Source organism: Carcharodon carcharias, chromosome 1 (genome assembly GCF_017639515.1).
Source record: "Carcharodon carcharias isolate sCarCar2 chromosome 1, sCarCar2.pri, whole genome shotgun sequence".
Classification (NCBI taxonomy): Eukaryota; Metazoa; Chordata; class Chondrichthyes; order Lamniformes; family Lamnidae; genus Carcharodon; species Carcharodon carcharias.
Genome location: NC_054467.1, coordinates 73,737,232 through 73,749,892, shown reverse-complemented (window position 1 = coordinate 73,749,892; position 12,661 = coordinate 73,737,232). Strand labels below are relative to the sequence as shown.

Genomic DNA, 12,661 nt, shown 5'->3' with positions numbered 1-12,661 from the left:
TTCCTCACCACCTACACAGTACCATCACATTACAAACCCACTTCATCTCTTGTAAACATTCTCACCTGAGTCATTTGTAACTACACTTTAGAACTCTTACCTGTCTGACCCTTGGATTTCCATTTGTCACAACATTAGAAGTTGCTCAAGCGCCCCCTCACCACTAACTTTGATGCCTTTATCCCCAGAAAAGTCTTTACTCTCTCCCACCATGGTCATTTCCCCTGATATGGCTTCCATCTTTGCTCCCTCAAATCCAAATGGTGAAGACCTGAGTGTATCTGTTGGCTTAATCACCAATTAATCACCAATAGCTATTGGAATTCGCTGTCCACTGCCAAAGCTGCCAGTGCTACTCCGGGATCATCCTGGAAAGCAAAGATAATGAGAAGACAGACAGAAGGAACAGGTCATATGTTACACCTTTTTCAACTAAACAAAAACTTGGGGAACAATCATACCTTGGTTGATTCCCCAGGGCAATTCCTTGAACAATCACAGTCAACCTGCCCAGTTTGAATTTGAACAAAGCTGGGCATTTAACTGTTGCCTGCTGCATTCTCCACGGCAATGCCTCCACCAATCAGAGTTCACTTACTAACCAGTCAGCACTCTCTTCTCATACAGTATAAATTGTTGTTCCCTTTCACTGTTGGTAATTTCTTATGAACTGTCCTGATGAGTGAAATGTGAAATGTTAAAAGTCAACAGCTCTCCAAATTTTCCCGTCCCATCCATGACAATGCCTGCTGGTGTTGGGGCTGGAAAATCCCACCCAACGTGTTATTTTTGGATTTTTAAAAAATCTTCAATAAGGTTGGTAGGGGGATGGGATCCTGAGAGGACATTCAGCAGGGGGAGATGCACAGCCAAAATTAGAAGAGAGAGCAAGTGAGTCTGGAAGGCATAGAAATTATAGGCCAGTTAAGGCACAAGGAAGTTTGGCAAGGTTGGCTGGTATTTATTTTAATGCAAGGAGTCTGACAAATAAGGCAGATGAGTTGAGGGCACAAATTAACACATGGAAGTATGATGTCATTGCTGTCACAGAGACATGGTTGAGAGAGGCAGGATTGGCAGCTCGATATTTCAGGAACAAAAAAGGATCAATCACATTGCTGGGAACGTACTACAGGCCCCTAAACAGTCAGGGAGAAATAGTTGAGCAGATATGTAGGCAAATTTCAGAGAAGTGTAAAAATAATAAGGTAGTAATAGTGGGGGATTTCAACTTCCCCAACATTAACTGCGTTAATCACAGTGTGATAGGTTCAGAGGGAGCGGAATTCTTAAAATGCATCCAGGAAAGCTTTTTAAGCCAGTTTATAGAAAGTCTTATAAGAGAGGGGGTGGTCCTGGACTTAATTTTAGGGAATGAAGCCAGGCAAGTGGTAGAGGTATCTTTGGGGGAACATTTTGCAGATGGTGATCATAACTCCGTTAGATTCAAGGTTGTTATGGAAAAGTACAAGGATGGGCCCGAAATCAGGGTTCTAAATTGGGAGAAGGCTGATTTTAATAAGGTCAGATATGATTTGGCCAGAGTGGACTGGGAGCAGCTACTTTAAGGTAAATCTGCATCAGAGCAGTAGGACTCATTCAAGAAGGAAATATAGAGAGTATAGGGCCAACATATTCCAGTTGGAACAAATCCAGGGAACCCTGGATGTCGAGGGATAAGGAGCAAAAGGGAGGCTTATGGCAGATAATGAGGGCTCAAAACAGCAGAAGCCCTAGAGGAGTTTAGGATGTGTAGGAGGGAACTTAAAAAGGAAATTAGGAGAGCAAAAAGAGGGCATGAAAAAACATTGGCTGGTAAAATAAAGAAAAATCCAAAGTTATTTTACAAGTACATTAAGAGTAAGAGGATAATTAGGGAAAGAGTAGGGCCCATTAAGGACCATAGTGGTAATTTGTGTGTGGAGCCAAAGGCATAGGTAGGGTTCTAAATTAGTACTTTGTGTCAGTGTTCACAAGTGAGAGGGACGACGTGGGTATGGAAATCAGACAGAAAGATTGTGATATAATTTTAAAAATTAGCATAGAAAGGGAGGAGGTTCTAAGCAGTCTGGCAGGCTTAAAAGTAGATAAATCTCCAGGCCCAGATGAAATGTATCCCAGGCTGTTGAGTGAGGCAAAGGAAGAGGTAGCAGGCACGCTGACAATAATTTTCAACACCTCTCTGGCCATAGGAGAGGTCCAGAGGACTGGAGGACAGCCAATGTGGTACTGTTATTCAAGAAGGGAGGAAGGGATAAACCAGGGAACTGCAGGCCAGTCAGTATAACCTCAGTGGTGAGAAAACTATTGGAAGCAATTCTGAAGGACAGAATTAATCTACACTTAGAGAGGCAGGGATTAATCAAGGAACAGTCAGCATGGTTTTGTTGAGGGTAGGTCATGTCTGACCAATTTCATTGAATTTTCTGAAGAGGTGACCAGGTGTGTAGATGAGGGCAATGCATTTGATGAAGCCTACTTGGACTTCAGCAAGGCTTTTGATAAGGTCCCGCATGGGAGACTGATAATGAAAGTAAGAGCCTATGGGTTCCAAGGCAATTTGGCAAATTGGATCCAGAATTGGCTGAGTGGCAGGAAGCAGAGAGTGATGGTCAAGGGTTGTTTTTATGACTGGATGCCTGTGTCCAGTGGGGTTCCACAGGGATTGGTGTTGGGTCCCTTGCTGTTTGTGGTATATATAAATGAGTTAGACTTGAATGTAGGAGGGTTGATCAGTAAGGTCGCAGATGACATGAAAACTAGTGGGGTGGTAACTAGTGAGGAGGCTAGCCTTAGATTACAGGAGGATATAGATGGACTGGTCAGATGGGCTGATCAGTGGCAAATGGAATTTAATCCAGATAAGTGTGAGGTGATGCACTTGGACAGGACAAACAAGGCATGGGAGTACACAATGAACGGTAGGACCTTGGGAAGTTCTGAGGATCAGAGGGACCTTGGTGTACATGTCCACTGGTCCCTTAAGGTAGCGGAACAGGTAGATAAGGTGGTTAAGAAGGCATATGGGATACTTGACTTTATTAGCCGAGGCATAGAATATAAGAGCAGGGAGATTATGCTGGAACTTTATAACGTGCTGGTTAGGCTACGACTAGAGTATTTTGTGCAGTTCTGGAAGGATTATAGGAAGGATGTGATTGCACTAGAGAGAGTGCAGAGGAGATTTACCAGGATGCTGCCTGGGCTGGAGAGTTTTAGTTATGAGGAGAGATTGGATAGACTGGGGTTATTTTCCCTGGAGCAGAGGAGATTGAGGGGGAACATGATTGAGGTGTATAAAATTATCAGGGGCATAGATAGGGCAGACAGGAAGGAACTTTTCCCCTTGGTGGAGTGATCAATAACCAGGGAGCATAGATTTAAGGTAAGGGGCAGGAGGTTTAGAGGGGATGTGAGGAAGAACATTTTCACCCAGAGGGTGGTGGGAATCTGGAAGTCACTGCCTGAAAGGGTGGTTGAGGCAGAAACCCTCATAACATTTAAGAAGTATTCGGATTTGCACTTGCAATGCCATGGTATACAAGGCTATGGGCCTAGTGCTGGAAAATGGGATTAGAATAGTTAGGTACTTATTTGACCGGTGCAGACTTGATGGGCCGAAGGGCCTTTTTCTGTGCTGTAGACCTCTATGACTCTATGACTTAGTAGACTCATGACTAAGGTCAGAGCATGTGGAGTCGAGGGACAACTAGCAGAATGGATAGGTAGCTGGCTACAAAAGAGAAAACAGAGAGTAGAGGTTAAGGTTAGCTACTCAGACTGGCAAAAGGTGGGAAGTGATATTCCACAGGGAACAGAGATGGGAACACTGTTGTTAACCACATGTATAAACAAATTAGACTTGGGAATCAGGAAGTACAATTTCCAAATTTGCAGGAGGCACAAAATTGAGGGCACAGTTCATAGTGAGGAAGAATGACAGAAAAATGATAGACACTAATAAACATGCAAAATGAACAATAAATTAGCAAATGAATTTCATTGTAGTTAATTGTAACATAGCATTTTGGAAGGAAGAGTAAGGAGGCCACATACTGCTTGAATAACAAGAGTCTAAATGGAGATGGAGAGCCAAAGGAATCTGGAGGTGCAGGTATGAATCACTGCAATAGAAAAAAGCAAACAAAACATTGGGGTTCACTTCTGGAAGGAGGGGACTGAAAAGCAGTTACTTTAAGCATTATCTAGAATCTTGGTTAGACCACACTAGGACTGGAAAAAGTTCAAAAAAGAATTCATAAAGATGATACCAGAACCGAGAGGATATATTTTTTGGGAAAGGCTGAACAGCCTGACGCTTTTTTCTCTAGAAAAGAGAAGGCTGAGGGGTGACCCGATAGGTGTCTTTAAGCTTATGAAAGGGTTTGACATGGCTCACATAGATAAAATATTTCTGCTTGTGTGAAGTCCAAAAATAGAGGTCATCCTTGTCACGTCAGCGTGATTTAGTTGGTCGCATTCTCACCTCTGAGTAGGAAGATTGTGAGTTCAAGTCCTACTCCAGAGATTTGAGCACAAAAATCTAGGCTGGTACTTCACGGCAGTACTGAGGAAGTTCACCAAATTAAAAATGAAGGGGAAAAACTGAAACTAACTTGCTTTGTTTTCATATTATCCACAGTCCTTATTTCGATGCAATTATTTACGTCCCCGTCATTGGTCTGCATTGTACAGGACTGCTGTGTTTCTAGAAAGAAAAGGAAATTATGACACCATATTAATACACAGTGAATGTTAAATTCACAAAAACATCTACACTTATGTGTATTTCTTTACCAAGCCACCTCCTTCTTCATAAAATATATTTTAATATGTTTTCTATATCTCTTTTCCTTTCTGCACTCATGCTAAAAACATAAAAGTTTTTAAGGGCAAAAGGAGACAGGTTTGGGTGCATGTGGGGAGTAAAATCCCCAAAAACTGACATCAGGCTGGGATTCCGAAATTATTCTGCCTTCCTCTGGGTTTCAGCAGGGAGGGGGCAGATTAAATACAAGTGGGGAACCCCTCCATGGAACTGTTAGGGAGGTAATTGGATTATTCAAACAGGTAATTAAGTGTTTCTTTAACCCTGCATTCTGACCTTAACAGGCAGGGAACCTATTTCCTGAGCTGTCAGAAACTCACCAGGGGCAACCAGGTGAAGGCACAGCAGGGAGTACTTCTTCAGTGAAACTGACTGGCTGGAAAGCCTTTGTCCAGTGAAACTGAACAGCTGCAGCCATGGCCAGATGAGTGTCTGGTGCGCATTGCACTCCTTCTCAGAGATTGTTTTCATTGCTTGAAAGCTTCTTTGAAGTCACTTCAACTGTCCAGTGCTTCACTCATCTTCAGCTGCATTTCTCTGCTGTCAGCCTTCGCCATAACATAGGAGCAACTTATGCAGCTCCATTTTCTACCTCTGATAAAGAGCAGGAGGGGCAGCAACACCAAGCAGCAGCTGGAGCAACACCAGTAGCAGCAGCACCAGCCACATGCTGCTCCACAGGACAACAGAATGGACACAGAGATCCAGCTGGAAGAAGGTCATACCCCCAAAACAAGGCATACACTCAGAGGAGCAACTCTCTCGACATGGCTCAGCATTTCCTGAGTCTCAAGGGGCTCAGGTTTTCACAACAGGACATTGCTGATATCTGCAGTCTCTTGGAACAAGATCTCCTTTTCAGTTGTTACCCCAAAATGCTTACTGAACACACCTTACTGCTGGGCCCTTCAAAACACCAAGGATGTGGATATTCCCAGTAATGGGAGTAGTCACCTTCTGATTGGTCAAGGCATCTACTGATGAAGGAACACAAGTAGCCTAATGATCCTGAGGAAAACCTCCCACCAGGAACCAGCAAAACATGATCTACTTAGCTGTGTCTCAATTGCCTCAGGGCTGGTGTTGGTCACTGCAAGGCTCTTTATGCAGAAGTGGGGAGACAACCATACAAAGTCTATTGACTGTGACTCTGCAGAGGTATCCCAAATGATGAAACACTTCTACTACCAAAGCCATGCAGCCCAGAAAATCTGAAGGTTTTCGATTCACAAGAAAGGTCCTATGTAACAGTGGCAAGAAAAGGTGTAGCAACACAACAAGAAGGAGAAGAAGATCTAGCTGAGTCCTGCACGAATTTCAAGCTTTTCTCACTTTGCTTCAGCTGACCACTGCCTTTGCAGAGAAGGAGTGACAGTATTACAACACTGAACTTTGTTTCGGCTTAACTGCCAAATTATGTTATTGAACAATAAATAACATTAATACAATACATATATGCTTAATTATAACAGGATTAGATTATGCTAACTCCTCAAAAAATAAATATAAATATCTCACACTCCCTATACGAATGGGTATTTTATAACTAACATTCAAAGGCATGGATATTCCTTCTTACCAACAATGAAACCTATTTGGGTTGGCATGTCACTTCAACTGTTACCAAACCAAGTCTCACCAAATGTTACCTGTCATGAAGATATTAATGTATTAATGTTATTGGAAATTATTTTTAAATTGGACTTGTAGTAGGGTGTGTGTGTGTGTGTGTATACGTTTTTGTCTGTGTGTGTGTGTGTGTATGTGTGTGTGTGTATGTGTGTGTGTGTATGCGTGTGTGTGTGTGTATATGTTTTTTTTGTGTGTGTGTTTATGCGTGTGTGTGTATGCGTTTGTGTGTGTGTGTGTGTGTGTGTGTGTGCACGCATGCATGTGTGGATTAAAGCCAGCTAGTCTGTGTGCTTTGGTGTATAGTATTTTGAGATGTTACTTAGATAAAAGTAAGACTAGAGGGTAAAGAGTACATCTGCATTTGACAAATAAACCATTCAAAAGAAGGGAGTAAAATCTTGCACCTAGCTAGGAGACACCAAGCTATATATTACTAATAAAATTGATGCTAAGAAAGAGATTTTATTGTTAGAAGAGGTGGAGTTCAAAGACCTAATGATACAATGAGAATTTCATTCAAAGGGAAGGCTAGGTATAACAGGAGGAGTTTGTATGTGCAAGTCAGAGGCATGTAAGATCTAAGCAGCCTGTAAGACCTACAACAGTGCCTGCAAAGGAAACAAATTGAAAGAAGCCTCATTTTGAATTTGTAAGATCAAATGTGCTTTGTCTGGTGTCTGTTTAAAGCCTATGGGTTGTTGTTGCCTTGGTAAAGAATTATCTGGGAGTGTTTAATTTGGGGATTTGTTTAATAGTTATTATGGTAGTAATTTGTAGACATGTGTATGTGTTTAATTTCTTGTTAAATTAATAAATGTTTAATTTAATTTACATAAAATACCTCTGGAGGCTTGGTGGTTTCATTTCTGAATTCAAAGCTGCACCTCTAACATACCAATTGAAAATATAGGTTATGACATTTGTCTAAAGTCTCCCTCTGGGATGCAAACAACTCAGCCTTTACCAACTGCTGTGTCAGAACAATTGGGGGGGGGGGGTCTTGGCAGGATAATATTTGTAATTCCTTGATTGGTTTGGAATTGATGAATCTTAAGGTTACAAGTACGAGAAGCACTTTGAATTCAGGAGTTGGTGAGATATTTTTATAAGTGGTGAGACTGCAAGATGGCTTTGGAAATTGCTATAGCTTGCCTAGAAGTAGAATATATAACTCTGATTGGGTTATAAAAAATATCCAAGGATAAGTTAACAAAGTTGACAGATAAGCTAAATTTGGGGATATTTGCTGGAGCTCGGAAAGCTGATATATTTGACTTGCCAGCACAGCATTTGAAGTTAGAAGTGTTTCCTGACTGACACTAGTGAGTCACAGCTGGAGGTAGTGTGACTTCAGTTTGAAATGAAGAAGCTTGAATTTGAATGAGCAAAGGAAATGAAACAATTGAAATGACAGGCAGCAGAGAAAGAAAAGGAAAAAGAAAGATTATTTCAAAAAGAATTGGAAATGCGAAACCTTGATCTCCAGAGGGAAAAGTTAGCAAAAGAAGAGAGAACTAAGGAAAAAAACAGAGAATATCAGCTTAAAAGGCTGGAAGTTAAAAAAGAGACCTCAGATTCGGAGGGGAGTTCTAATAATGAAAAAACCTTTAACCTAAAACCCAGTGGGGAGATGCTTAAATTTGTACAAGCTCCTCCAAAGTTTGAGGAAAAAGATATTGAAGAGTTTTTATTTCATTTGAGAAGCTAGCTAAACAGATGAAATGGCCACAGGAGTACTGGACATTATTGTTTCAGTCTACATTGCTGGGTAGTGCGGAGGACGTATATGCTTCACTGTCTGAAGAGGTATTGGTGAATTATGATGTGGTGAAAAAGGCTATTTAGAGTACATATGAGTTGGTTCCTGAAGCATACAGACAGAAATTTGGGAATATGAGAAAACAGCCTGTGCAAACTTATATTGAGCTTAAGAGAGTAAAACAAAATAATTTTGAACAATGGATACGGGCATTAAAAATAGAGGCAACATATGCAGCTCTTAAGGAAGTAATTCTTTAGGAAGAATTTAAAGACTCAATCCCTTCAGCAGTGAGAACTCATGTGGAGGAACAGACAGTTCAAACTGTAAGACAATCAGCAGAGATAGCTGATGATTATGAGTTAGTTCATAGAGCTAAAACTTTTTTCCATCACCCTTTTAAATGAGAAAAGGATAGAATGTGGGAAGGTGAAAGGAAGGTAGGTGGTCCGGGAAGAGAAGGTGTAGAAACATAGAAACAGAAAATAGGAGCAAAAGTAGGCCACTCGGCCCTTTGAGCCTGCTCTGCCATTCATCATGATCATGGCTGATCATCCAGCTCAATAGCCTGTTCCCACTTTCTCCCCATATCCTTTGATCCCCTTTACCCCAAGAGCTATATCGAACTCCTTCTTGAAAATATACAATGTTCTGGCCTCAACTACTTTCTGTGGTGGTGAATTCCACAGGCTCACCAGTCTCTGGGTGAAGAAATGTCTCCTCATCTCAGTCCTATATGGCCTATTCCGTATTCTCAGACTGTGACCCCTGGTTCTGGACTCCCCCACCATCGGGAACATCCTTCTGTCTAGTTTGTAGGTTTCTATGAGATCCCCCCTCATTCTTCTGAACTCCAGTGAACAAAATCCTAACTGACTCAATCTCTCCTCATATGTCAGTCCCGCCATCCCAGGAATCAGTCTGGTAAACCTCCGCTGCACTCCTTCAATAGCAAGAACATCCTTCCTCAGATAAGGAGACCAAAACTGTGCATAATATTCCAGGTGTGGTCTCACCAAGGCCCTGTATAATTGCAGCAAGACATCCTTGCTCCTGTACTCAAATCCTCTCTCTATGAAGGCCAACACACCATTTGCCTTCTTTACCACCTGCTGCACCTGCATGCTTACCTTCAGCGATTGGTGTACGTGGACACCCAGGTCTCATTGCACATTGCCCTCTCTCAATTTATAGCCATTCAGATAATCTGCCTTCCTGTTTTTGCTACCAAAGTGGATAACCTCACATTTATCCACATTATACTGCATCGGCCATGCATTTGCCCACTCACTCAGCTTGTCCAAATCACACTGAAGCATCTCTGCATCCTCTTCACAGCTCATCCTCCCACCCAGCTTTGTGACATCTGAAAATTTGAAGTTATTACATTTAATTCCCTCATCTAAATCATTAACGTATATTGTGAATAGCTGGGTTCCAGCACCGATCACTGTGGTACCCCACTATTGACTGCCTGCCATTTGGAAAAAGACCTGTTTACTCCTACTCTTTGTTTCCTATCTGCCAACCAGTTTTCTATCCATCTCAGTACACTACCCCCAATCCCATGCACTTTAATTTTATGCGCTAATCTCTTATGTAGGACTTTGTCAAAAGTCTTCAGAAAGTCCAAATAAACCACATCCACAGGCTCCCCTCATCAACTTGACTAGTTACATCCTCGAAAAATTCCAGTAGATTTGTCAAGCATGATTTCTCTTTCATAAATTCACGCTGGCTCTGTCTGTTTCTGCCACTGTTTTCCAGGTGCTCAGCCATTAAATCTTTTATAATGACTCTAGAATTTTCCCCACTACCGATGTCAGGCTGACTGGTCTATAATTCCCCGTTTTGTCTCTACCTCCCTTTTTAAAGAGTGGGGTTACATTAGCCACCCTCCAATCTGTAGGAATTGTTCCAGAGTCTATAGAATCTCAGAGGATGACCACCAATGCATCCACTATTTTTAGGGCCTCTTCCCTAAGTACTCTGGGATGTAGATTATCAGGCCCTGGGGATTTATCGGCCTTCAATCCCATCAATTTCCCCAACAGCATTTCCCTACTAATACTGATTTCTTTCAGTTCCTCCCTCTCACTAAACCCTGTGTTCCCCAACATTTCTGGTATGTTATTTGTGTCCTCCTTTGTGAAGACAGAGCCAAAGAATGTATTTAGTTCGTCAGCCATTTCTTTGTTCCGCGTTATAACTTCCTCTGTTTCTGACTCTAAAGGAACTACATTTGTCTTCAAAAATCTTTTTCTCTTCACATACCTATAGAAACTTTTACAGTCAGTTTTTATGTTCTCCGCAAGCTTACTCTCGTACTCTATTTTCCTCTCCTTAATCAATCCTTTGGTCTTCCTTTGCTGAATTCTAAACTGCTCCCAATCCTCAGGTCCATTGTTTTTTTTAGCCAATTTATATGCCTCTTCCTTGGATCTAATACTATCTCTAATTTCCCTTGTAAGCCATGGTTTGGCCACCTTTCCTGTTTAACTTTTGCGCCAGTCAGGAATAAACAATTTTTGCAGTTCACCCATGCACTCTTTGAATGTTTGTGATTGTCTATCCACCTTCATCCCTTTAAGTAACATTTCCCAATCCATCATAACCAACTTGCTGTGTATCTGGGAATTCCCAGGAAGGTTTTTCTCAGAATAAAAGGAAAGTGCTGAAGGTAGGAGTGACATTTGAAAATTGAGGCATTTTCATTGTAATAAAGTGGGGCTGACAAAGTCAGTGTGTTGGAAATTGCAGAGAAAATCTGTTAGAATTATTGGGATACAGAAAAGTTCTGGAAGTAAAAGTACTGTGGGTTCTGATGTTCAAGCACAGGAAAAAACAGTGGTTTGTGTATGGGTAATAGAGGGAGAATCAGTGATAGGTAAAGAAGTGGGAATCTTTTCACAGTTTACCTCAGTTTACCTGAGGAGCAGGTTGCAGAAATGTTTAAAGACTTTGTGTGTGAAGGAAAAGACTTTCCACATGTACAGAATGGAGTAGGTAAAGATGTTAACATTTTAAGAGACACAGGGGCTATAGTCAATCTTAAGTTTGTGAGATAGTGATATTTGTTTTTCAGAGGGAGTATTGCAGGAAGAGATGATAATAAGTGGGGTTCATGGAGATGCTAAACCTATTTCATTATGGAAGGTAAATTCAAAGAGCAAATGGAGGACAGGTGAAGTTATTGCTGGAGTAATGGAATAACCCCATTGCAGGGGTTCAATTTATTCTGTGTAATGATACAGCTGGATCGCAAATATGGGTGATGCCTATTGTAGTTGAGCAGCCTATAGAAGTGTTTTCAACAGAGAAGGAGCATTCTGGAATGTTTCCAGATTGTGTGATAATGAGATCTTAGGCTCACAGGTTAAAACAAGAAAAACAAGAAGGGCAGGCAGTTCAAAGGCAAGAAGAAGGCATCACAGTTTCAATTAGCTGGCACTGTGTTTGATAACATTGTGCAGGAAGAAAGACTACAGTACAGTTCAGCTCAAGTGTTTAACTCAAGTAAGTTAGTGGAGTTACAGAAAAATGATTTGCAATTAAAGCAGTTATATCAGAAAGCTTATTCAGAAACAGAAGTAAAATGTATTTCAGTATGTTATTACCATAAGGGAGATACTTTAATGAGAAAATGGAGGCTGGAGCATGTCTCCGCAAATGAAAGCTGGAGTGAGGTGCATCAGGTTGTTATCCTATTAGGTTATAGAAATGAGATTCTGAGGATTGCTCATGAAATTCCAATGGGGGGACATTTAGGAATTAGGAAAACACAGAAAAAGATACAGAGGATTTTTTTTTTTGGCCAGGATTGCATAGGGGTGTAGTGAAATTCTATAGAACATGTTACACATGTCAAGTAACAGGGAAACCACAAACAGTGATTAAGCCAACACCTTTAATCCCAACACCAGCATTTGAAGAACTTTTACTAGGATCATGATTGATTGTGTAGGACCCCTCCTGAAGACTAAAAGCAGAAATCAGTATTTACTGACATTAATGGATGTGTCTACCAGGTTTCCTGAAGAAATACCTTTAAGAAATATTACAACTAAGAAGATTTGGAGGAGTTAATTATTTTTTTTTACAAGATATGGTTTACCTGAGGAAATACAATCAGATCAGGGGTCAAATTTCATGTCACAGCTGTTTAAGGAAGTAATGAACAGTTTAGGGATAAAACAGTTTAAGTCAACATCTTATCATCCGGAGTCATAAGGAGATTTAAAAAGATGGCATCCATCTTTAAAAACCATGATAAGAGCATCCTTTCAGGATTATCCACAGCATTTGGGATGGGAGGGAATTCTATTCTTATTATTTGCTATTAGAGACTGTCCTAATGCACCAACTGGTTTTAGCCTTTTTGAACTAATTTATGACCATGAGGTAAGGGAACCACTGAAATTGATTCATGAGAAATTGGTGGG

General features: G+C 41.0%; 1 protein-coding gene across 1 annotated transcript in view; it reads right to left on the bottom strand.

Moving 5' to 3' along the window:
* Positions 1–12,661, bottom strand: part of slc2a9l2 (solute carrier family 2 member 9, like 2) — a 492,038-nt gene that overhangs the window by 467,802 nt on the left and 11,575 nt on the right. The window contains exon 2 of the mRNA XM_041191251.1: positions 4,617–4,708. Coding sequence (XP_041047185.1) covers positions 4,617–4,688 — 72 coding nt within the window. The 5' untranslated portion in view covers positions 4,689–4,708. The remainder of the gene's footprint in view (positions 1–4,616; positions 4,709–12,661) is intronic.